The 26,855-nt window shown below is 39.4% G+C and overlaps 1 protein-coding gene across 1 annotated transcript in view; it reads right to left on the reverse strand.

Annotated features, from left to right (window-relative positions):
- Nucleotides 1-26,855, reverse strand: part of LOC140245490 (tensin-1-like) — a 305,353-nt gene that overhangs the window by 73,305 nt on the left and 205,193 nt on the right. The window contains exons 8-25 of the mRNA XM_072325060.1: nt 26,664-26,812; nt 24,765-24,887; nt 23,206-23,270; nt 22,395-22,591; nt 21,500-21,560; nt 20,868-20,940; nt 19,880-20,009; nt 19,130-19,303; nt 18,447-18,820; nt 15,839-17,625; nt 11,135-11,241; nt 10,329-10,522; nt 9,806-9,995; nt 8,839-9,038; nt 7,557-7,867; nt 6,193-6,246; nt 3,779-4,068; nt 2,366-3,104 (exon numbers count right to left, since the gene is read on the reverse strand). Of these exons, the coding sequence (XP_072181161.1) occupies nt 2,366-3,104; nt 3,779-4,068; nt 6,193-6,246; nt 7,557-7,867; nt 8,839-9,038; nt 9,806-9,995; nt 10,329-10,522; nt 11,135-11,241; nt 15,839-17,625; nt 18,447-18,820; nt 19,130-19,303; nt 19,880-20,009; nt 20,868-20,940; nt 21,500-21,560; nt 22,395-22,591; nt 23,206-23,270; nt 24,765-24,887; nt 26,664-26,812 (5,218 nt within the window). The remainder of the gene's footprint in view (nt 1-2,365; nt 3,105-3,778; nt 4,069-6,192; nt 6,247-7,556; nt 7,868-8,838; nt 9,039-9,805; nt 9,996-10,328; nt 10,523-11,134; nt 11,242-15,838; nt 17,626-18,446; nt 18,821-19,129; nt 19,304-19,879; nt 20,010-20,867; nt 20,941-21,499; nt 21,561-22,394; nt 22,592-23,205; nt 23,271-24,764; nt 24,888-26,663; nt 26,813-26,855) is intronic.

Genomic DNA, 26,855 nt, shown 5'->3' on the forward strand with positions numbered 1-26,855 from the left:
AGTTGAGGTATGATACTCCAAATACAATATCAGGTTAATACTTTCCATCATTATACCTCTTGTGACAAACAGGAATAGGATCCCTCTCCTTCTTCATTATGTTAAAGTATCTTGCAAAAAAGTGAAGTGTCTTTCATTTCATGACTTCAAAGAAAATAGCAAAGTGAAAGTGATAACTGCACAGATACACTCCACTCTTACAGATGTATCTCAAGCAAAACTGAATGAAAAAAATAGCAAGACAGTGATATGCTTAGAGCGTCTGTTTCTAAGATATTATTCAAGATGATTTCTGTGTGAAAGAAGGACTTCTAAGAAAATAGCAAACCCTACACATATTAATGTTGCCTCATATACACCAGCTAAAGGTGGCCAATTCTATGACTAAAAGTCCAGGAAGACAAAATCAAAAAGAAAAAGAAAAGAAAAAGGAAACTAAAACTAATCAGGGTGTGAGACTTATGTACATACATTCATAAGCAGGATATAAAGTTGAAACGTTGGCACAAATAAAAATACCCAAAATAGCAGAGCTATGTTATGCGCTAATATATCTATTTGCAATAGGAACCCATGTGGGAACCATGGAAACCATTGGGTGGATAAATGTCAAGCGAAGAAGTGTCAGCATATGGTATGTTCCACGTTGAGGAATGACTTGATTAAGTCTGTGGGCAAGAGGTGGGAGTGTGTGTTTTGGGGAGGGGGTAGTCCAGAGAAATAAGGGGAGTGATTAATTCTAAGTTAATATTTGAAGAAGGATCACGAGGATTGATGCATTTGGTAATAATATTGGTGGATACAAGTGAGGCTCATTTCAGGGTATTAAAAGATAGACACAGTACTAGGCATAGAATGAACAGCTCTGCATACAAACACACATTCTGCAATCATAGATGAATGATACTTGTATGGCCCTATTGGGAGGTCTGGGTCCTCCTATGACTGAATCAAGAGCCTTCAATTCACATGTCTTTACCTTTAATGTCAATTTTTCCGGCAATTTCTTGGTACTTATAAAAAATTAAAAAAAATCAATCACAACAATTAAAAAAAAAGATGTTGGATATCAAATCATTCTGAATTGCTTATGACTTGGTCTTTGGAATAGCAAAATCAGATTTTAACTATGAATAACCCAGAAACATTGTTTGTCATAAAAGAAATTAGTTTTTATTTGATACTTGGCTACCTACTTGTTTGTCATGATGTAACTTTCTGGTGACTTGAAAATACTGTCTTTGGGTTTCAAATCAGCTTTGTTTAGTTGAACAAATAATGTTAACAATTGTTAAGATTTGACTGTACAGAAATTTAGTGGAAATGATTCATATTAGTTATCTAAACTGATGAATGTTTACGTGGCTTCTACTTCTGAAGGAGTCTTGGTTGATTTGGTGATGCAAAATGTATTCTTTATTAGCACAAATGCCAAGTACAGGAGAAATAAACTCTCCCACAAGTAAACTGCACTTCTAATGGCAAAATGTGCAAATATGATACTAAGTCATTCAGAAAAAAACCCAAACAAACGACAAAGCCTGCACTAGGAATCCAAACAACTGGCCAGGATACTGACACAATATCTCGTATCCATGACCACAACAGGGCCATAGATATTCAATGGTTCTGGACCAGAGTGTTGAATGCTGCCCTCAACTGTTTAAAAGCAGGACAAGCAGCAGAAGTTCTCAGTGAAAAATGTTGACACCATGAAACTCCAGGACCACACACACACACATACTTGGTAAAATGTGAATAAAACACAAAAGAGGCATACAATCTAAATCATGTCAAGTTAAAATGAATAAGACGACAGAATTAGCCTGTTCATTTTTTTTTTCAATAAAAAAGATCTTCTTGACAACCCTCCCCACCTAAAAACCTGCATATGATACCTGTTTTTTACCAAGTGAAAATGAGAAGGCTCTGGCAGAATAGGAATGAAAGTGTGACTTGTTACAAAACAGATCATCACATTGAAGACAATAAAATCATTATTTAATTTCAAAAGTATAAATCACTGAAATGATGCAATTTCACAGTGTAATGTAATATTCCAAACACAAGGGGAAAAAAATGAAAAATGGGAGTCTGCATCTTTTGTAATAGGGAAAAAATCTGGTTGATCCTGTATTCCTTCTCACAAAACAATTTTCCACTATTCAGAGGATCTAAGAAGAAAGGAGAGCAACATGTAATTATTTATGAATCAATGTGAACGTATCCAAGATCAGTGCTGGATAAGAATGTATCTGACCAAATGGCATCATTTACTTGGGTATCGTAATAGCAATATACAATGTAATTTCAGGGAGACTGATTCACAATGAAAACACAGGTGCACATGTAAATAATGACTTACTTTCCAAGAGAAGATCTCTGTCGTCTGTTGTCATAGATGGTTCTGTATCCCGCTCCTCCATTGGGCAGAGCATCTTCTGCAGGACCCCGGGCAGCCTTTCGGTGTCTGTCGCTGAATGTTGGATACTGGACGGCTGGTTTGGGCTGGCTCAGGAGGCGCTCACTGGACATCATCCCTGCCTGTTCTTGAGGTTGCTGTGGTTGCGACTCCTGTTGCAGATGCTGCGGCAACTCTTGCTGCTGTGGCTGCACATGTTGCACAACAGGAGAATGTTGTTGCTGCAAAAGTGGTTGCTGTGGTTGAGCAGCCTGCACAATGGGCGACTGTTGCTGTTGCAGCAAGGGTTGCTGTTGCGGTTGCTGATAATGATGGGGTGCTACCTGTGATCCTGGGATTGTCTCTGTCTGGGTGATCTCCCTCACATCTACCCTCTGATGCGTAATGGTTGGTTCCTGGCCAGCACTGGAGACTACAGCTCTCTGGGGCATAGCCTGGACCGTTCCATATGACAATGGGGGTGAAACCTGCTGGACAGTCGTGTACGCAGAAGATGGGGTGGGTGGTTGTTGCACCATGCCATATGAGACATGAGGTTGAGGTACCTGGATCATTCCATAAGAAGGCGGAGATGTGTGGGCTGTTCCATAGCTGGGTGGAGGGGTAATCAGCTCTTGGCGGGACTGCTGATGATACTGTTGGCTTGGCACACCGGTGACTGGCACTTGTTGTGGAGAGCTCGCTGCGTAGGAGAAATATGATCACAAGAAACACAGGTCAATCATCAAACGTAAATTACATGTGTCATAATGAGAATTTGATTCATCACACAAAAGTGATCCCAATCACTATTTCTTCGTGATGAATTCAACCAAATAAGTAAAGTGGCTGTTATGGGATCTATCTATCTATCTATTGCTGATCTCAGCTTTGTTTATCTTTCGACCCAGTTTTATTTTGCAGATAATGGGGATTTTCAGACTCTCAGACAAAAAAGCAAATGAAAATATATTACTTTGATCCACTATTTTGCTTTATAAATTGCTTTGATTGGACTAATTTGCAGAGTGAATATTGCTATAGGAAGGGTTTGCTTAGCAAACATCTTCATAAGAAGATGGACCGATAATATGTAGTTAAGCACATTGAGCCCAGCAACACTGTGGAAAGGTGCACAGTACTGTAAAAGTGGAAATTTTCACAGAGTTGAAATTTTTGAACATTTTGCGCAACCAGAAACTAGCATGAAAATAAAAGCATGTGAATATTTTTGCTTGCCATATGTTCCAGTAGTTGATGCCTTGATTCCATGGGATTAAAAACACGCGAAACTTTTCTTCGAAAATTAGTCGCATGAAAATATCCTCTTTTACAGTATTCATTATTGCAATAAAGCGAGCATTCAGACTCTTGTACCTTGATAGGTGCTGCTTGTTGGGAGCTGTGCCTTGTGGTCCATGCCCACTGGGGTCTCAATGGGCACCACCTGGATTGGGCCCACCTCCACAGGATGCAAGCGCACCTCTGTGATGGGCTCCTCAACCACATGCTGGGCACGGGGAGGGGCCGGCAGGACTTGGGGCTCCGAGTAGGGCACAACACGGGGCTGGACCGGAGGAGGCGGCCTTGGCAGTGGTGTCTCGACTGTAGGGGGTGCGGCATTGATCTCCCGGGCATACCTAGGCACAAACGGCCTTTCCACAACTCTGTGCGGGGTGAAAGCAATAAGAACACATCATGTCCACATCTTGTGAGGTATTTTAGGGTACTTTAAATTTCAGAACACTACATCAAATACAGCATCAATTTGGAAGGGAACCAAAATGAATTTGCTGGTGCTGTTGAGGACGAGCTTCTATAACTCATATTTTCCATAGACACCTGTCAAAATATAATCGAGACTAGTCTGCAATGGGTAAAATGTATGGTTGAATTTTATAACAAAATGACAGCAGAGATCTATTGCAAAGACAGTGTCAATGAATGCATGCAAATATATGCAAGGTGTCAACAATATTACTGCCCATGAAGAGATTCAAATCTCTCATCAAAGTGAAAATCATCATATCTAAGGGATTATGCATTAAGTACAAATTCAAGGAAATTATGCAGAAAATCTGGGTAGACTTGTGAATTTGCAGGATTTCCGTCTTGAAGACAACCACATCATAACATTTCCAACAGGGGTAGATAACATTTATCCAAGATTTTGTATAAGAGATTCTAACCATTAGGTGTTTGAATATCAATTACATTTCAAATGTCATGTTACAGTATTCATGCAGCATTTGAATTAATGCAAAGAACATGTTATGTGGAGGAATTACATGACATGAGTAACTATCTTCACTAAAAACAACAATATTAATCAAACAACAAAAAAGCAAAATACTGTTAAAAGAGGAATATTAATGACATGAATCCATTATTGGCTTCATATCCAGCAAGATGAGATACAATGAAAATACATTTTTTTTTCTTCTTATTGTACCACTCGTTGATGTCAACTCAATTCAAATAATTCTGTTTCCATGTGAAGGAATACAAGGTCATAAACATAACGCTCACATGAATGTCATGTCCAGATGTTCTATCTAGTAATTTGCAGCAGAAACCAACTTGCACAATGTACACAAAATTACATGCTTTCAAAAAAAACAGCACATGAATTATTTAAATTTGACAAAAGAAAAGCTAAATTTTCTATGCTTTTGCATTACATGGATTACAATCAATTCCATTACAGTTAAAGGCCAAACAATACTGTGCAAACAACACAAGAAAGAAAAGCAAAAGTTTAAAAAAAACAACAACAATGGAACTACTGCAACAACAACAAAAAATAAACAAGCCACTAGCACTATAAACACAAAGCAACACAACTCCATGCCTTTGTGAACAGAATTGCCTTGACTCTCTCTGTCTTCATCTCAGGAATTATCATTTTTATAAAGCAAATCTAATTTTACCTACTTTAAGTAATGGACTTCTCCTTTAAAGGGACTGTACAGTACTGGTTGAGGTGGGGATTCATGCTTTGAACATTCTTAAGTGAGATAATGAGAAACCTCTTATGAAATATGAAAAGAGCATGTAATTTTAAGAAGGATTCAATGTTTATTTGATGAAAATTGGTTTTCAAATGGCTGAGATATCACAAAAGTGATAATAATAAAAGGCGACAGGCCACAACTTTATTAGGATCTCTTTGTGTCACCTTGTTTTTGGATATCTCAGCCATTTTAAAACCGATTTTCATCAAATAAACTTTTGATACCCCTTAGAATTGCATGCTCTTTGCCATCTCATAGAGTGGTTTCTGAATATCTCGCAAAACGCTAAAAGCTAAATCCTCACCTCGACCAGAACTGTACACACCCTTTACGACATAGATTCCTCAAACACATGCAACAAAGAATGGCTAGAGTTGCCAGATAAGCAACCTGCCTACACCAATTTCTAAGATTCTATTTCCTAGACATGTAACTAACAGTACTTGCAGGGTCAAACCAAAATTCACCAACTTGATCACATGACAAAGACATATGGCAATTAAGATATCACGTCTGCTCCCATGGTAACTATAAAATGGACAGATTTGTAATTTGGATAACTATTTGACACATGGTGTATCTACAGTAAACTCCAATATCACACTTCAAGCACAGACAAGAAAGATTAGGTTATCGTAGTAAAACAAATTGCAACCCTTTACAAATGAAAATGGCAAACTATGTCCTAGGGGTAGGCATGTATTAGGGGGAATTTATGTTAATGAATAAATTGTGAGGGATGAACAGAGACACATGAAACTTGGTGCAAAGACCTACGGAGTTGGAAAATGCTCCTCTAAAAGATCATCAATATTCATTGTTGGTGGAGGACTATGAAATAAAAAGTCATTACAATAGCACGATACTATTAGAAAGAATACAAGGACTTTGTGAAAAGAACAAAAAAAAAAAAAAAAAACAGGGAATGCACAAGTATATATAATGAAGCCGACATTGATTAACACACTGTATGCACCATATATTTTGCATGGTTTTCATTTTTGCGAATATTGCAACAAGCAAAAATATTAACTCTGATCCTGACATGAATGTATGAATTTAACCATTTGCAAAATTACCTGAAAGTCATGAATCTCCCCAAATTACTGAAGCTAAATATATGGCCAATACCATTGTTGTTATAGGTTTTTTTCCCCAAACTGCATGATGACAATAACAAGAATGTGATTTTAGAGCTCAGTCAACTTGCAATTGCAGCCATATTGTGAAATAATATCCCTCATTTGCATGACATCTCCACGTTGCATATGAACAGAACTGTTCTGACGTTCAAATCAGAATTTTGAAGAGTATCACATGCCGCATGTAAGCTGTCAAATCAATAAACCTGCTTCCCATTTTGGGAGACAAAAATGAAAAATATTCCACAGATTCCCATTTTCTTTCTACTTCATCAGTTTTCTAGCCCTGAGAATTCATTATGTAAATGCCACATCATGACCAAAATAAAATGTTAAGGGCTGTGATTTTGCATTGCAAAAAACTCTTCTTTATTCTGGCAAATTGATCATCACAACCAAACAAGGACTACTATCTTGTTGCTTTACAGAGAATTGCTTTCTGAGGCAAAAAAGCATAGGTAATGTGAATGGTAGTACGAAGCATTAATTCTTTCAGCATAACATAAGGCAATGAAATAAGGCAAAAGCTGTATGAGATATAAAAGATATAGATAGTAAACAAGCATATCCAGTGGCCAACAATACTGACATAGTCTTTTTAAAGCCACATGTGAAACAACTACTACATAAGTTTAAAAAAGAGACATTCTTTCATAGATATCTATCAAACATGTTTTATTCTTTGAATAATAAAAAAAAAACTACAAAGTGCAAGACACTCTAAATCAAAGTACAAGCTAAATGGCAAAAACTAATGAGATAATAAAATTGAAATCATCATAGTCTAACTATCTTGACATACAAATAACTGAAAAGCTATAATATGCCATCCTGGTAAATGGATGAATTAAAGAAAAAAATGTAAAAATGTACCAAAAAGAAAGAACAGAAGACAAATACAACATTTTTGTTTTGTGAAAGTTGATGAAAAGATCATCAAACAATATTTCCAGGGATACAAACATATTGTTGATCTTTATCCCCAAAAGGCAAACATACCTCTTTTTTCTCCTTGCCTCCTCAGCACCCCTAAGATCTACCTCAATTGGGGCAATCTCAACCGGCTGTTGGTTGCTACCTTCTCTCCTCCACTGGACACTGGTGGTAGTGGTGGTAGTTGTGGAGTATGGAGCTCCAGTCACCATGGATGACATTGGGCCAGTGGTGATGGATGTCGCACTGGTTGGAGTCAACTGTGGTATCTGGAGGGTCCAGGGCTCCATCTCCATCCTTTTGGGAGTGGTCTTAACCTGGGGACTCTTCCCCATCCAGGGTTCACTCTCTAGATACTCCAGCTGTGTCAGTGCATCCTGAAGGAAAAGACAGACAAATAGATAGATAGATAAATAGATAGATGGATAGATGGATAGATGGATAGATGGATAGATAGATAGATAGATAGATAGATAGATAGATAGACAGGTAGATAGACAGATAGATAGATAGATGGATAGATAGATAGATGGATAGATATATAGATGGATAGATAGATAGAAAGAGAGAGAGATAGAGATTAATACTACTACTACTACTACTACTACTACTACTAATGATAATAATAATAATAATAACAATGATAATGATGATGATGATGATTATAATAATGATAATAATAACAACAACAACAATAATAATAATAATAATAATAATAATAATAATAATAATAATAATAATAATAATAATAATAATAATAATAATAACAATAATAATAATAATAATGATAATAACAACAACAATAATAACAATATTGATGATGATGATAATAATAATAATAGAGTGCTTATATAGTGCATATCACTACCGTAGTGTCTCTATGCGCTTTCAGGGAGAGGGATGAATTTGGAAAAAAGAAATGTAAATAAAGGGATTCAAACACTCCTCTTGAGATATAACACAAATATTGCTTATCCCAAAGAGTTTATTGAAGATGCTGATGGGATGTTGATGCAAAGTTGCTGATCTCACACTATCAATTTTATATGGAATATCAAATTTCTAAACCACCACCCTAGAGATTTATCTGGAGAAAAGGGGTGTATTTGCATAATCTGTGCAGTACAGAGGGTATATCCAAAATTGTGTGAGTTGAGAAGCATGAGGTTGTGATAGAAGCAATATGGTATCTCCTGGCATAAATTAATTTGGCAATTAAATGTTTAAAACATCATTGTGAGTTTTTCTGACAGTCCCAAAAGTAAATGAAATAAACAGGGAGAAAAAATGTCTTGCCCTGGAAAAAACAAACAAACAAACATATATATACATATTTTGGGAGGCTTACATCATCCAGTGCTGTTGGAGTCCTAGCCTGTTGCGTGTACAAGTGCACTGCAGGTGTAGGAGTAGGCACAACTGGTTCTGCCCGCGATGGGGGCGGGGCATACATCTCCGGGCCACTGTCATCAGCTGGCAGAGAAGAGTTGTCAAATGTGTCGCTGTCCTGTCTCCTCATGGGGGACAAGGGGTGGGGCTCATCCGGTCCTGTCAGAGAGAGAAATATAAAGAATACAAAGAAATGAAGACAGGAGGACAAGACAAAGAGAGATAAAAGTGAGAGAGAGATCATGAGAAACAGACAAAGGATAATATACATATTTATATACTGTAAAACGAGGAATGTTCACATGCATTTTAGTTTTGCGAATTTTGCAAGTGCCAAGATTCACAGAATGAAAATGTACACGAAAGTTCTTGTCTACACTATAAGCATTGAATGCCAGTGGCAATTCACAAAAATTTCATGCCACGAATATATCATGTTTTACAATACATGGTATATTGTATACATATAATGGGGTAGATAATATATTTATAAGTTTAATCATATCTTTATTTTTTTTCTATGATGTAAGTCCCAGGAGCCAATCAAAGTCAACATTTTGATTATACAGAAACACAGAATGTACTCAAGTGGGCAAAATCATATCAAATATATGATATGTAAAGTTATGTTGATGTCAACATTTCTACTAATCTCCACTAAATACATATTCTTCTTGCATTTCTGTGCCAATAAGTTTGCAGAGTTTGTCCACACTACTCTTGCACGTCCCTGTAACTTTTTTCCACTTTCCCATGACACTATTTTCTGGTTCCTTTATTCTGTCTGTGGTAATATATGTCATCTTTGCATATATATTATGTTTTGACAGAGGTATTAGAGATTGTTTTGTTGCCACGATCATAAATGCTTAGTCATACTGTTCTTTTCTACTTTCTCTAGATCTTAGCACTGACTTCAGCCATACCATGTGGGGGCGCCCCAGACATGACAATGAAAGTCTTTGTCATGTTGGCATAGGCACGAGGTCCGACTGGAAATTTGGGTGTCTTGGCTCCCGATATGCTTTCTGTGGATGAGCTCAGGTCGTAGGAGTCAACTGGTTTCTGACCATTCTGTTTCTTCAGACCCTCTGTTCTATTCCAGTGCTCATTTTCCTGTGATAGATTATCACACAAGAGAAAGAAAAAGAAGAGGAAATGGTGCAAATTGTTATAAACATGGTGGTCTCCCTATATCTTCATGGGTTCTAGAAAATGGAGGTAAATCCAGCATCATTAGTGCTGGAAAGAATAAAAGAAAATCAATATTCAATGACTGACACTATTGACATTCAATAACTTATCATCTTTATCATGAAGAATATGAAGAGACTTGGAAATAATACAGTTTTGCATAAAAACTGAATGCCCAGAAATATTCGCCTACGAACACTACATTTCATTGGGATCATTAAGTTTCTGGTTTTGATGGTGAGGCCAATTACATACTTTCTTTGGAAGGCCACCAGGGTTCTGCAACCATACTTCTGCGCTGGGGTCCACCAGGTTGCGCCGGCGTGGTGGGCGGTAGTACTGTTGGATGCCCGTGTCTGAGTCATAGCCTGACTGGGAGTTGGTGCGGCGAGGGGGGCGAGAATTTGTCTGCTGGGCTGGAGGGGGGCTCAGTGATCTTTCCATGGAGTCTTTTGTAAAACAAAGAAAAAGATGAACAGAAAAAATGAAATGAAATGAAATGACTTTCAAGGAAAGGTGTCAGCAACAATTACCATATTTTTGAATCATGCTTTTCCTCCTCAAAAGTTATCTTATGGGGCTTATTGTCATCAAAAACCAAAATTGGAAGGTGATGATGCTAAGGTTAGACCTAGTTTTTCACTATATTCTACTTCTTCATTCTTGTCCTTGGCTCCCGACAGATGGATTGCAGATACCTACATGTATTTCTCATATTTAACACCACTGAAGCATTTAACCTGCTGCCCGAGATGTAGTAAGTCCCACTCTCGTTTGATACATGGCATAATCAGCCTTGTTAACAATGGGTTGATAGAAATATTTTGCATCATTCATACATTTTGAGAAGATGAACTACCTCCACACAAATTTCAAAGCTGTCCTTAAGAAAAAGTACTTTAACCTAATAAATGCTTCATTTTGATTTAACCCTTAGAAGGGAATGTATACATATTTTAGAACGAAAAAAACTACAGAAATGGACTATTCAATTTTGCCTGATGAGATCCCATGAAAAGTGGTACAATTATCTCTGAAAAAGTATATATTCTTCTACTCACATGTCCGGTCGGCCACCACACCTTTCGGGATGTCCGTCTCTGTGGGTTCGTCAATGTGCAGATCCACTTCATCGAGCCCCTTCCTGGGCGTGGATGTGGCCTGTGGCCTGTGATTGGTCAAGTTTTGAGATGTGAAATGGTAGCTCCCATTTGATTGGAGGGTGTGGGTGTGGTGATGGGAGTTAGTCCTGGCATCTGATTGGCTGCTGTGATGATGGTGGTGAGTGGGAGCAGGAGATTGACCTCTGCATTCTACAGCATGCGTGTTACGGTTAGAGTCATCCGAACGGTATGGGTCACTCAGTTTTTGGATCTCACTGCTCCAGTGCGACAACATCTTGACAGCATCATCAAGGGACGAAAATGCATCACCCGTGCCAGTGACCCCATTATTGTTAGTCTCGGCACCAGCATACACAAGTTCATTCAACCCTGAGCTGCTCAAGCTTCGGGAAAAACTCGGGCGTGTCGAACCATGCAATCTCACAGCAGAGGAAGAGGAGGAGGGATTGCTGGAATTAAAGGACACACTCTGTTGGGGGTTAGTGGCTTCAACATGCAGGGATTGTTTATTAAATGTGCGCACATTACGCTCCGACTGTAGCAACTGCTGCTCGCGATGCTGAAATCTTGTGTTCTGTGAATTGACCACATGACCCATGTGTGTTCTTTCCTCCGGATGTTGTATCCTTCCCACAGTCCCTGCATTTGTGTTTTGGCTTGGAAGAACTGGGTTGCTTGGGAAAAAGCGCTGTGTGACAACTGATGCTGGTGATGGTGTCATCTGCTGCCTGTTATGAGAATCGTTGCCATGGAGATTGAAGCCATGAACATTCAACCGATCTTTATCCTCTGTCCTGATAGGGGCATTGCCAGAGGTCGGCAGATGTGGATCATGAGAATGGGACTTTCTGGACAAGGTGCTTGTGTCCTGCGGGGTCCTACATCGTCCATTTCCCTTTGGAGGGAGTGTTGTCAACTTCTCAAACTGCGACATGTGGGGGCGCTGTGGAATGGGCTGCACGACCTCTGACTTACTCTCATTTGTATGATTTCTCTGCCCAACCCTGCTCCCTGCTATTACCTCATTCCTCAAGCTAAAATGCACCTTGCTTGATGTTTTCTGGTTACCCTCAGACCTAACCTCTCCCCTGTTGTGAGTGGACTGACCCAACAACTCTTCACCAGTGTTCTGCTTGTCTATGTTAGTACCCTTACGAAGCTCCCTTATCCTGGTCATGACCCAATCATAAGAAGGGAGAGAGGGAGGGACTGAAGATGCTCTTGGGGGCTGTTCAATCTCTTTTTCAAAATTTAATTTTTGAGGAGGAACCCCATTTTGTGGGAGCCCCTTGTGGTCTTCCTCCAGTTGGAAGCTAACTTTTGGTCTCTGGTTTGGAATGAGAGGGTTTGAAAGACCTGGCACACTGGATGGAGTGAGTAGAAGGTCAGCCTGCCGGAATGCTGACTTGAGGAGTGTGTGGGCAGGAGAGGATGCCACAGAGTATGGTCCCTCATGTGACTTGGAGACTGATCCCTGAGGTAGAAACTCATATTCACCCACCCTGGGGCCTTTGGAGGGCATGACAGGGGTTTGTGTGAGGGAAGGCTGTGGCGGCTTATCCTGGCAATTATTGGAAGACTGGGTGTGGCTGGACTGGTGGATTTGGTGGTGGTGATGGTGTTGGTGGTGCCCATTACCACTGTTAGTTTGGTGATGGGGAAGAGTACCAGTTGGAGGAGGGGGAGGAAGAGGGTTACTATGGTAAAGAGCTGGAAGAGATGATGTGGAAGAGGAGGAGGAGGAGGAAAGGATAGAGGTGTCATAGACATGATCCCTGGCAGTGGAGGTGGAGATGGTAATAGGCACAAAGGCTGACGACGGTGACCGAAGGCCTGCAGCTGAGACTGCTGAGGAACTTGACCCTTGCTTTGGAAAGTTTCCTGCAGTGTATTGTCCTCCATTGGGAATCCTGCTTTCCTGTGACTTCAGGTGAAAGTCATGGACTTCTTCATATGGGTTGACATGGATATTGATTGGTGGTTTTCCTTGCGATGTAGGGTTGGCATTTGGCTGTGCACCCATATCTGACTTCCACTGAGTAACAGGAATGGATGGATACGATTGAGATCCGTCCTGATTGGTGACAGGGAAAACCTGAATTGTCTTCTTCCTGCGTTCCGTAGTGTTTGTAATTGTTGTTTCAGAACCATCCTTTCCAACAAATCGTGTCACGTTTTTGCTCATCACTGCTGGAGCAACTGATGAGAGATTGGATGACAATGTCTGATGTGAGGATGATTCATAGCCTGAATCCAAGGAGACGGGACCTGAGCTGACTTTGGAGGGCATGTTGATACCATGGGGAGAGCCAGCCCCAGCTTGAATCAAGCTGCTGCCATACGATATGCCAACTTGCGATGCAAGCGCACTGCGTGCTTGGATACGCCTCATCTGCTGCTGTTCAAGGTGATCACTGCGTCTTTATTTGTGCATCATGTCAGTGATGACAGATGGATTATATTGCAGGTTGGCGAAGGATGCGTGAGTGAAAAGTCACAGGTGAGAAGGGCGGGTGAACACACACAGACCAAGAAAAACAGCAAGGATGTCAAGAGACCATGGAAGAAGGATGAGATTAAATGGAAAAGTTAATCAGTGTGGCATACCATGTTATCAACATAATCACAATACAAAATGACCGAAAGAGAAGATAAATATATTCATGATGTGGGTGTGTGAATACATACATACAGAAGTCAGTTTCAAACATAACACTGCAACGATATGGCTGGAATTCACAAAGGTACTTTGATAGGCACAGTTAAAATTAAAGAATTCTGCAAATTTTGAGTGCATAAATGTGCATGACAGATCAAGTACAACAACAGACATCCAATAATTAACTTGAGCTGATATGCACATGTAAAATGTAACATGCTTATTTTGCATTTCTTTTAGTCCATGCACTAAATTAATTCACAGAATTTCTTGAAACTACCTTTGTGAATTTAGGCCTGTAGGTTAATTTGAACACCAAATTCCCATGAAGGCATACAACAGTGCAATTATGTTTCCTCTGTATATTCTTTATGATTCTTTTGTAATTGTTTATGATACTGTAAATTTTGAGAACACAGACTGGCCAAAGATCTTGTTTGTTTGACAATTTTTACATTCATATCTTTCATACTGTGGCTTCAGCTTAGATGGAAAGCACAAAGCGAATTCCTTTTGCCTTTCAATTCCATTTCCTGGTAAGCATTACTTTTGACTGTGAGCAGACTTCCCGAATTATGTCAGTGAATTTGCCAGTTATGCTCTTATTGCTTTCTTTATGAATTATTATAATCATATTGCAAGATATAGTATGGATCGGCTAACTAGTAGCAGCACAAAGTCACATGCATGCAAGAGTTACACCAATGTGATCATGGAAAGTATTTTAAATTTCATGCCATGTGTTACTGTTGTTATCATTCACAATGAGGTCAATTGAACTATACGAGGAAATCCCATGTGGAGAAAGCACAGATATTGCTAACAAATGTGCATAAATATGTGTTAGGACTGAAATAAAATGTGATATATATATATATATATATATGAAATGACCAAACCTACTCAGTCCAGAAATGTGACACCACTTAAAGCAATCAATTACCGGTATCCAGCAAGCCCTTTGAAAGTTGACTTTTATCAAAAGTTATAAAGAGTTATCCCAACTATTTTTTTTGGACAGTGTATGCAATAGAATACTATAAATTTGTGCACCATCTGACAAAGAAAAAAAAAAATCTATGACTACTTGATCACCAGTAAGTCATCAAAAATTACCCGGTATGTAATAATTTGGAATTTTTGTAGTAGCTATATACAGGATGGTCGCTGTAGGATTTCACTGTAATGCTACCCAGCATGCCAGGTTGTAAGACTGGTCACAGGGCCAATTGTGGTCAATATCCAATATTTTCTTTTAAACATGATTTTTGAAACCACAAATAAGGGATGAGAAATCTTGACACAGCCTGCTGTGATAAGATTACATTCATGCCTTATTTGAGAATTGCTTCTCACTTCTTTTGCTTTACTAATTGCAACGAATACAATGCTTTATTAGTACCATTGCATCTATTCTGATCTTCTGTCATTATGACTGATGAAGAAACAACTTGTGCCATTTTGTCATTCTGAAAAAAATAGTCAAGGTACTACAGTTCTAAATAACACTTGAAGTTTCACACTGATATACTAATATTACTTCATTTCACTAATTAACAAGCTCATGTATGCATTTGCAAATACTCACTGATTAAAATCTTACCAATATGAATTCACTGGAATTGTCCTTATGACTCTCACTTAAGCAGTACCATTTCTTTGTAATCAAGATGACAACTAAAAACTTACAGGCAGTATACCCCTATTTTGATGTATACAAAAATCCCAAGAATATTCAAAATTTTACCTTTCAAAAACATTCAAATATGTGATATACCGACAAACTGACTTAGATAACAACAGAAATGTGAAAATGACACTATACCTTCAAACAGTACTTTGAATTATTTTTTTGTGCTCAGAACTACAAAACAACAACAAAACATTTGTATGCTAAATAGGGGGAAACACCCTACCATAGCACTTTTTGTTCCATTAGCAGTTATTTACATTAGCCCTGAACATGAATATGTAATACTTACCCGCTGTAGAGCTGAGAGGATGCAAGAATTGGTGGCACTGGATCATACGGTGTAGCAGGTGTATGGTGAATACCTTGGGTCTTGGGAGTCTGGTCAGCAATGGGACGTTGGTAGACAGGGTCTCGAAACCTGTCATGTGTTAGGTCAGACAGCTGCCTGTTCAGTGGACGCTCATGCGGCTCCCATTCCGTCTGGTTAGTGGTTGGGGTGGTGCGCTGGACATATGCCCCAGATGGCTGGCCAGTGTTGAGACTGTTGAGCTCATCAAGAGAATGCTCCAGGTCATTTGAGATGGAGAGAGGGGAAGGTGAGATGCCTCGTCGGGCTGAGACGCCTCCGCTTTGTGGTGGAGTCAGTGACAGAGGGTCATGGGATGGGGCCATTGCATTGTTGAGGGGAGTGGTTGATGTGGAAACGTATGGTGCCTGATTAATGGGCACTGGTTGTTCATTTGCATGGCGCTCACGCAGTTTCTGCTGCTGCTTTTCCAGCCAGGATGCTGAAGGGTCTTGATTAGTGTTTGCCACTGGAGGCGAGGCTACAGGTGGTGATGTGGGAGAGTTTGAGTCCCCTTCAAAGCGGACTCGCAGCTTGGGTGATGCACTGACTGGGGTGACAGATACAGGCTCTACCCGCTCCTGCATCAGACCACTGCCACTGGGTCCCTTGATGGGAGGCGACTCCCTGACAATGGCTCTCCCTTGCTCCCTCTCTCGTTTCTCTCGAAGCTTCTCCTGCTGCTTCCGGAGCCAGTGTAATCCCCCATCATCCTCTCCAGGACTGGAACCAATGGGGCTGGTCTGGACCAACTCCACAGGGGATGCTTTGAGTTGGTACTGGCTCTGGGGCTGGGGCTGAGGCTGGTGCTGGAGCTGGGGCTGAGGCTGGGGTTGGAGCTGGGGCTGAAACTGGGGTTGGGGTTGAGGCTGGGGCTGGGGCTGGGGCTGGGGCTGGGGCTGAGCTGGAACTTGCTGCACCTGCTGCTGAAAGGTGTTGGGATCCTTCCTCAGGAGCTGGAATCGCTCCTCCTTGGCTTTGAGTGGTTGGGGCTGGTACTGATTGTTGCTAAATGTTGGTGGTGACGTAGGGCCATTCACTAAGGGGTTGAGGGTTGGAGTCCTTTCTGTCACCCTACTTGCTACTGAGTTGGGTACGATAGGGGTCTCCACAGGGCCATTCATCTGTGCCACGTGCGGTGTGGCTGGCCCAGCGTTCACCGGCACTGGTCCATGGCTAATCTGACCTGGATTGTAGTTCACCTGTGGACTTCTGCTGTAATTCAGGTTTGCCTGGTTCTGAGCTGGATTCAAGTTCACTGGTCCATTCTGGTCTATTCCTCCGTTTGGCAGCGTCCGTTGGTGGGCACCCTTTGGTGTGACTTCGTATGTAGGGTTGTGCTGCTCCACAGTTCTTGGCACATTGACACCCCCATTCACCATAGGGGGTGCTGCGTGTTCCTGCCTCTGCTGGATCACAGGACTAATGCTCTCCTGCTGGGGTCCAAGGGGATTCCTGTTAGGGTTTTGCCGCAACTGTTGCTGCTGCTGCTGCTGTTGCTGTTGCTGCATTGCATCAGTGATTTCCGCATAGGGATTTTCTGCATCAACTGATGCCTTTCGAGCTGCCGGTGATTTCTTTGGTGAGGCGTTGTTTACACTGGCTTTCTCTTCACTAACCTCTTCTTTGACAGGAGGTGGCTTGGGTTTGGACACAGCGATTGGAGCATGTCGCAGGTCTTCACTCACACTGACGATACGCCGAGTGTGGACAGGATCGTGATGAAGAACCTGATGGTAGGAAATCCACAGACATGAACAGTTGGAAGTATGCAGAAACTTTACATTTGTATTTTTGCTACCAGACTTTTCTTTAAGTCTATAGAAATACACATGTACCTGTACATACATATACCATACAAATTCTGAAACTAAAAGTATGTTGTAAAAATATAGACATAGTGTGTACTCGTTCAATGCACACTTTTTTTTATAACCACCGAAGCTTTGACCCTTACAAGTGTCCCTTGTGAATAATCTACTGTTTTCCTTTGAGAGAAATGTCCAGCAGACAGCAAGAATGTGGAAGAAGCTTGAAGATATTTTTCTATAATTTTACGTAAAACCCAAGAAAAACTTTGCTTGAATTGAGGCAGTATTGGCTATGCTAGATCAATACATCAAGGCAAGCAAACTCTTGTTAATTGGTATTGGTCTGTTTTGGTTTGGCTTTTATAACTGTTGTTATGATTTTCATTATTCAATTCTAGAGTGCAGGAACTAATGCTAGGTGATTCTTTTTGAACTGGTTATTGTCTTTGCAGTACTTCTCTTTGCTTTTCGCATGACCAAATTTCTATGCTACAGAGGGAAGATTTGAAAATAAGCTGGAGTTTTCTAAGTTGCTTGTCCCAATGAGAAATGAAATGTGAGTACATTGGCTGACCATAAGAAAGTCATGTCAACCCATGATCATGTAAGAATGGTGCCATCTTAACCAGGATGGAGGATTGAACCTCTGATAAATCATAGATATGCCAGAGGGGGCAGTTTTAATTGACACACCCTGTACCCGCATCTCTGTCCAAGGTATTAGGAGTTCAAAGTGATACCTGGTTCTCTGGTGAAGTTGGTCCCTGCCAGTGGGTGTTGTTGTTCACCACTATGCCACCATCTGTCCCTTCCCCAGTAATCCCCTTCAGGAGCTCATCCAGGGCCATTCTCTCTCTATAGTCCATATGCTTTTTTGGTGCCTCCCGCGGTCCATTCACTGTTGGGGCCTGGTCTGGGGACAGCACATAAGGGACTGGGCTGCTACTCTCACCATTAGTCAGCTTGGGGTGGGGGATGATGGGCGACTGCTCCGGGGACGGAGTCTTCTTGACCTGGGCATAAAGGCTTCCATCTGGGGCGGGGCTGTGAGGGATGTCCAGGATCATGTTGTTGTTGTTGTTGCCAGATGTCTCATTAAGATCGCCACCACCATCTGGTGGGGAGATACCCGCAGAGGAAGAAAGAAAAAAAAAATTGATGAGTTGTACTAATTGCACCATGAAATGATGCAAATCTGTGTAAACAAACAACACTTAATGACAGATCAAATAATATCTTGGATTCAAAACATAGGGAAAACTGCTTTCTTCCATCAGTATTTAAAGAGATTGCCAGACATGAAGGTACACATTGTCTGGTCATTACATTGAGGAAAAAACAACAACACAGAAATCACCATTCTTTATAGCACCACTAAACATCTAAAGTTCTCTATGGATAGTTGTACACACATCACTAATACCTTCTGGTCCCTCAATGATGTCATTGAAGTGCTCATAGGAGTCCCATCGGATGAGGGGATCGTCAATGAGCTCTGATGGGAAGGATGCCCCAGGGACGTAGTCACTTCCATGCAAGGCATCATGGGAGGAAGAGAAGATGAGCTCCACTTTGGTGAAGTCTGGGAAACGGGCATCTGACGAGGTAAAGATGTAACATAAAATAACAAGAAAGTGGCTTTACTCTTGCACAGGCTGTATTAGAAACTGATACACAGAATATTCCACTGATTGTAACTGCGAAGAGTCAAAGCACCCTGAACTAGTAAGCATATGTAAGAAGTTCGGGTATTGTTATACTAACACTTTAAAATACCAGCACATTAATCATATGCAGTGTACTTGGTAGATATTCTAAATGATGATGCATGTAACTACTTTAATATTTGACAAAAGCTTCATATGCCTAAATAAATCTATCAATTTGAATCAATAAATTATCATGAAATGTGTGACTGACCACCATTTGAGCAAATAAACTGGAAAAAAAAGCAAAAGATATAGAGCACAAAAAAGAAATTGACAGCCAGACAGAAAAGGAGATAGAAGAACAGAATTAATATAATGTATGATAGAAATAGAGGAAGAAAAATATGGGTAGACAGACAGATATACATAAATATAAGAGATAGAAAGTGAAAGATAAAAGTCAAAGATTAAGAGAGAATAATATATGAAGTCCCACTGATAGAGATTTGTGTTTGTCTTATCACCTGTGCATGCATCATCCAACTCCTGCTTTTGGAAGACCAGTCTGTACTCCATGACAGCTGTTGTGTGAAACTGGCACCTGAACACAGTGTCCCGCGTCGTTGAACGGAACTTCTTGTGATAGCACTTCACCTGCACCATAACACAAATAGATACCTCATCAGTTTTCATATTTGAATGTTCAGTTACTTCTCCTGCAGGAACATGACAATAGCAATGCTTTACTTTTATATATGTAAATAACTTTTCATTCACAACAATCATCCACTGTGAAATAATTGGTCAGATCAGCAATTATTTGGATCAGGAAAAGCTTTTGATGGCTTTGAATATTATTCTATCTCACTGTATACACCATATACTTCACAAATTGGGACTTGTAAGGCAACTTCACAAGTGGTTGAATTCAGGAAACTGTTACAAAAAAGTTGTCAGTCTCCGACAATTTCAGTAAAATCCTTGGTTTTGATTGGCTGAGAAGCTCTGGTCACTAACAGTTACTATGGTAACTGTCAGAGACTAACAACTTGTCAGGGCTGACAGCTTTCATAAAATGGTACCCTGAATGAGAAAGGAGAAAGACATATCATAACTTTTAAAGAAAAATTTGCAATTTCCCATCTTGGAGATGAGATACTATGAACTGGAGTTATAGGAGGCAAATATAATTGCAAGCTGCTAATTTTGCAAGAGTTGGATTTGTAAAACATAGCAATATGTACCACATTACAATTTCAGATATTTATTTTGCATGTGTGTGCTCTGTGAATTAAGTTTGATACACATTAAATGCTGCAATAGTTATTCAAAACCAATCTACATCTAATATAAACCCTTTATTTCTACTCAATTATGATAGGTCAATAGTAGTAGGCTGTCCCTGGTTAGTGACGGATCATTAGGTTCTACATGTTCATGTTCTTGATGTTAAAGAAATCTCAATAATGCTATTTCTGTGAGGGCTCAAACACATGTTATTATCATACTTACAAGGATATCTCCCCTCAGAGATAGGGCCCTTTCCGGTGTGATGGCAAATCGACTAGTTCCTTCGGGTACAGTACTAAGGAAACAGACCAAAAAAACAAAGCAATATTTCAATGTCACGGTGCAAAAATAAATATAAAAACATCCTCAAAAGTTAAGAAAAGAATCATTGCTCAACACGCCCATCAAACTTCCTTCAAAACAGGAAATATGGGACAATATAAAGATGAAAAATCTTACAGATGCTTGAAAGCTTTTCCCTAAAAAGGGAATGAATGGAAGATGAATGATCTTCAAGGATGTCTGTGGGTGTGATTCCATAATCTCAAGGATACTGATAACAGATAAAGAAAGAGGATGATAGCAAACAACCCTAAAACTCTGAATTGTAATATCTAATAATCTAATCTCATACGGATCATATGACCTTGCAGTTGTTCCAATGGGGAAAACATCCTTGATGATCTCACGTCAGGAAACAGAAACTCCTTTCCCAGAAGTTATGGAATTCAGTATCAAAGAATGGATTTTAGCCTAGAATGCAAAGATCCGATGAATACTAAAGGCACTATTGATTCCTTTTCCATCAACATCTGTAGGAAGAGCAGAAACAGGATTTTGTCAAAAATACTCACTAGACTCCCGATGTGTACACAGGATGCATGCCCTGGTAGATTCTCACAAATGGTCTGCATCCTGGATAGTTTGATGACAAAAATATGGCAGTTTTTCACTTAGTAATGTACTTATAACTTGAGGAAGGCAAAATACAAAGAATACATCAAAGATCAATTACTATGGAAATGCATTAGATATTATTATCTTGCAAGATGCTTCTCTCTCTTTCACTTTGAGGCTTTACTGTGAAGGAGGCTGATTTACTACTTACATTGTGAGGATTACAGTGAACATTTGTGGGAAATAAAGAATCAGAAACACATTTGATAAAACAATGCCAACTAATGCACATCTGCACCACAGTATCAAACAGTTCTGTGAACAAACTGGAGGTGCATACATAATGAACATCATGATTTTTCTTATTTGTAGAAGACTTAGCTAAACAGTGAAATTTCAGAATGAGGGAATGTGCTCACAGACTGTACTTGGGACTCCCCAACTCCACTGCACCCAACTTACAAGAATGAACATCATGCATTAATATTTCTTCAGTTATTACTTAACTAATAAGACTTTTAGAATATGACCCTCACATTTGACCAGGACCTTCAATGAATTTTCCCTACAATCTTACTGTTTACTCTCCCTGTCTTGCTTTATTTTAATGAAAGTTTTATAGCATCTTGCTAAACAGTAACTTGAAATATTGCCCTAAAACTACAAATGAACACACAAATTTTTGATTTTATGAATAGATGTGAATGCAGTCAATTTAAGGACTTTATGCATACTTAAAAAAAAAAGAAAAGAAAACATAGATAGGAGTGTAAATCTCTTGCAGAGTATAGGAATGATGTAACCTTCTCTATTAAGACTTATGTTGCCATTCACAAGTTTTATATTCTCTACCTCCATTTGAGTCATAGTTAGGCACGCCGTGAATCACAATGTGGTGCAGGAACAAGGGGGCGCTGTTGATCTGGATGGAGTTTGTGAGCAGACCAGTGAAATAATCAATGTAGCGCCTCTGGGAGGGGTGCATCGAGTTTGCTGCCTTGGCATCCAAGAAGCGCTTCATGGCAAACCGGTCCATGGAGGATTCAGTGCTAGAATTGATAATGGAAGATGGAGATGAATGCCAAATTTGCTTCTTCACCATAATTAATTCATTATTCATTATTAACTAAAGGCAGTTTGCTGTTGCAATGAATATGGGTTTCTAAAGAGATAACTATTGTGTGACCTCATATAATGTATTTAGTACCTGAGCACACGCACTTGCATAAACATGTAGCTGGTAATAGATGAGTCATGTTAAGTAAATGAGTTACAGGTATTTGGCAGTTGTATCGATACAAAACAGAGAATGAATATCAACAATTCATTAGTACTAGAGTGGGGGCACTGTGGCATAATGGATAAGACTCCCGACTCCCGATCGGAGGACTCGAGTTCGAATCCTGCCCAGTGTTTACGTCCTTGGACAAGATGTTTTTACCCACCGTGTCCCTCTCCACCCAGGTGTATAAATGGGTACCTGGCAACACTAGGGTAATAATAATGGCAGGGCCCTCTGGTAGAGCAGTGGCAACGCTGAAGAGGCTACCCTGGGTAAATGGGACCTTATTATTACTACTATTATATGGAGACATTTTGGAGGAAAAAACATTAAAAAAACAATAAGTCAAGTAGACTAGGTTATGGGAAATCATCTACTTACTTTGAAGTGATGTGCATGTAGTTCATGAATGCAGACACCACAACTCCAATTGGACCTCGACCACCCTAGAAAGAGGAAAGGGATTGATGGTATATTACACTGATGATGCTCTGCACATAACAACAAACATAGACTTTATCACATTTGAAATGATGCTTGCAAGCACTTGAAATTATGTATGTATGTATGAAGTTATGTACATTATACATATTGACAAATTGCCCTACATTGACGTAAAGTGGTCTAGTGGAGATGACGCCTGTCCGGTGATCAGGAGGTCGTAGGTTCGAATCCTGCTCGAGTATGTACGTCCATGATTTTTTATCACGGCTACTACTAAAACACTGATTAATTCAGTGCTTATTTATTTACGTCGATGTAGGGCAATTTGTCAATCATTTGCAATGAAAACATCTCGACAGAAGAATTTCATGAATTTGAATAATAAAGCAGTACCCGCTGCATGCTATAAGGATTAGAACTAACACTTGCTGTCGGGCGAAAGCTCAGTGGTCTAGTGGAGATGACGCCTGTCCGGTGATCAGGAGGTCATAGGTTCGAATCCTGCTCGAGTGTGTACGCCCATGATTTTTTATCATGGCTACTACTAAAACACTGATCAATTCAGAGCTTATTTATTTACGTCGATGTAGGGAAATTTGTCAATCATTTGCAATGAAAACATCTCGACGGAAGAATTTCATGAATTTGAATTATACATATCTTTTCATCTTTATTTATCTTGCATGTAAGTATATATGTATGAAGGGTGCTATCTATACATATATATACAATCATATCTTTTCATCTTTAAATGTATTTTGCTATCTACCTACATTTCAGAATATAACACAACATACATTTACATACACACAAGTACATTCAATTCATTTCCTAATCCTTTCTTCCAAAGTACATAAGAAAATGACAGATGATCTTGAGTAAACATTGGTAAACATACATATTTTATGAATCAATCTGTGAATGCATTTACATGTACCTCAATGTCTCTGTTTGTTTGAAAATGACAGCTTAATAGGCACACTGAGTTTGTTTGACATTGCAGCATACCTCTTTATGCTACAATATATCAACGAGTGCAAAATTGTACATCAGTTTCTTGACATCAACAGAGCACGCTATGTATATTTTGGCATATCTACCCAGCGATATATCTTTTTCAATCCAGCTGGCCTGCAGTGACTGTTTGTATATGAACATATCTTTCAATCTCAGGCAATGTTTATGTTTCCATTCATCTGTCAACTATAAACTGTTTCTTGTCCTATCTCTCTTCCTGCATCTCTTACTCTCTGCTCCTGCCTTCTTCTCTTGCCTGCTCTTTATCAGTTTCCAGGAAAAAAAAAGAATCAAAAACCTTTTCCAGTTTCAAAGGCATTTGTAAGTTGACTTAAACAGTTGACTTTTCATATACTATTAAAGTGAAAATTTTTGTGGCATTTCTGAAACTTTCTCTTTTGTATGGTATCTTTTCACTTTTCACTTAAATTCTCTCCCTTCAAGACATCTGTAGGGTATATCTTTAAAGCTGAACCTACCTTACAATGAAGGACCACCACATTGTTGGGGTTAGTCTTCATCCAAGTCTCAATCTGTTTGCAGATACTGCACAGCCTCTCCAGGGGTGGAGCGAGGACATTGGGCCATCCCAAGTCACGTACCTTCAATGAAATCCAGACAATATTCACTCAGCAAAATCAACATTGTTCTACTCCCTTCCATTATGAGTACTAAAATATCCCCCATTAAGATTTTTTTTTTTTTGCTGAAAAGCAATATATTCAATGTCATCTAAACAGTTCAGAAGGGGAGGTAACCTTACATGTCACAAGTTATAACAAAATATGTCATGTATATTCTTCATGCACTTCTCTTAATTTGTGGGAACACAGTCAGATCCTTTGTTAAAATACAAAAAAGAGTGGCTCACAATCCATTAAATTTCAATATCTTGCACTGTGGATAGGTATCAGTATAGGTATAAGATAGGTATAAGTATGAATTACTAATGAAATCTTCTCTGCCATTCAGAGTAGGTGGTTGTGACAAATATTCACTGATGAGTGAAAACATGGGGCAACTTTACAATTCTGTAAGTTTCTTATTTCAGGTCTGATTTTGATAAAGTCTCTGCCATTATGTTTATCTGGGTATACTCTTCATTACAAAAGAAAACCAATAACTCAAAAATAAAGTGAAACTGCACTTTAAAGGCAACAAACTTCCAAAGTTTCTCAAAATCTCCTCTGAAGATTGGCATACTGGACTAGAATATGTAAAATTCAAGCTCATACAACCAATATGTTCCCAAAAGAGCACTGACTGCAATCATTTTTTTCTTTTAGATTTCTTTAATGTTCATTATTGCTTTGTGCTAATTAACACTTCTTGTAATCATAGAAGACATGAATCAGTCTCATCATTCAAATGGCACATACACAACATGGGCTGAATGTAAATGATGCATGTGTCCTGCACTTTTATTTGTAAGATTTGATAAGTGCATTTCTCTCTAAGATTCAATTTCCACCTCATGATACTTAGCAAATGATGATTACTTGCATTAAGGCATGCATCGCTGGTCGGAAGTACACTTTTAGAGATAAGATGTGAAAAGAATATGAATGACTGACATCATTATGTGCCTTCAGTGAGGTTTTGATGGCCGTAATGTGACATGAATTCATTAAATTAAGATCAGTTTTCTCTCTTGGCCAGCATTTGCCATGAATCATCTTCTCTGATGAGGAAACTTGCAAGAAATCAAACTGCATTTGGCAACTGATCCTAAACTGTCTTATTCCTCATGGGTTCAATGAGAGCTCACTGTCTTTGTTAAATATCAACATTTCACATTGGCTTTTGGCAATAATATCCCCCATGTCATCTGATTTGCATTCCACTCTGCCTATATCATGAAGTGATGAGAGAAATATCAGAGTGACAAGAAAAGTTCATTGATACAATGGTGTTGTTTGATATCTATACATGCATCTTCATGAACAGAAAAGTTTGTTACTCAGCATTTTGATATTCTGTGACACATCACTTCCTGAATAATTTATAAAGTAACCAAAAAACAACATGTCTGTTAGTTGTATTTGCCAACCACAGATTAAAGGAATAAAGAAATAGTCATTTCAGTCAGTCAGATTTGACTAATTATAGTCACTTCCTCTAGCAACAAGCAAGCAGCACAGAGAGATAACCAGGATATTAAAAACACACAAAACACATTGATTTGTAAATTGAGGAGAGAGAGAAGAGCTGGCTATGAATACAAAAAAAAAACAAAAAACAAAAACAAACCAAAAACCAAAAAACAAAAAAAAACCCAGATGAAGTTGATGGACAGATAGAGAAAGAGAGAGGAAGAGGAGGGAGAATGCTTGCGTGGGAGGGGCAGTGGGAGGGGAAGAGAGAGAATAAATGAGTACCTCTTGGTTGAGCTTGGCGATATCATGTCGCCTCCTGGAGAGGTTGAAGACGACGTAGCTGTTTTGATGCTTGTTCTGTAGCATCCGTACAACATCCCGCAGGTTGCTACGGTACTGGTTCTCCAGGCCACCAGCGGGGAAAGACACGGCTAGAGAAGACAAAGGTAAACAATGTGAGGACAACACACCATG

This window comes from Diadema setosum, chromosome 22, assembly GCF_964275005.1.
Source record: "Diadema setosum chromosome 22, eeDiaSeto1, whole genome shotgun sequence".
NCBI classification, from domain to species: domain Eukaryota; kingdom Metazoa; phylum Echinodermata; class Echinoidea; order Diadematoida; family Diadematidae; genus Diadema; species Diadema setosum.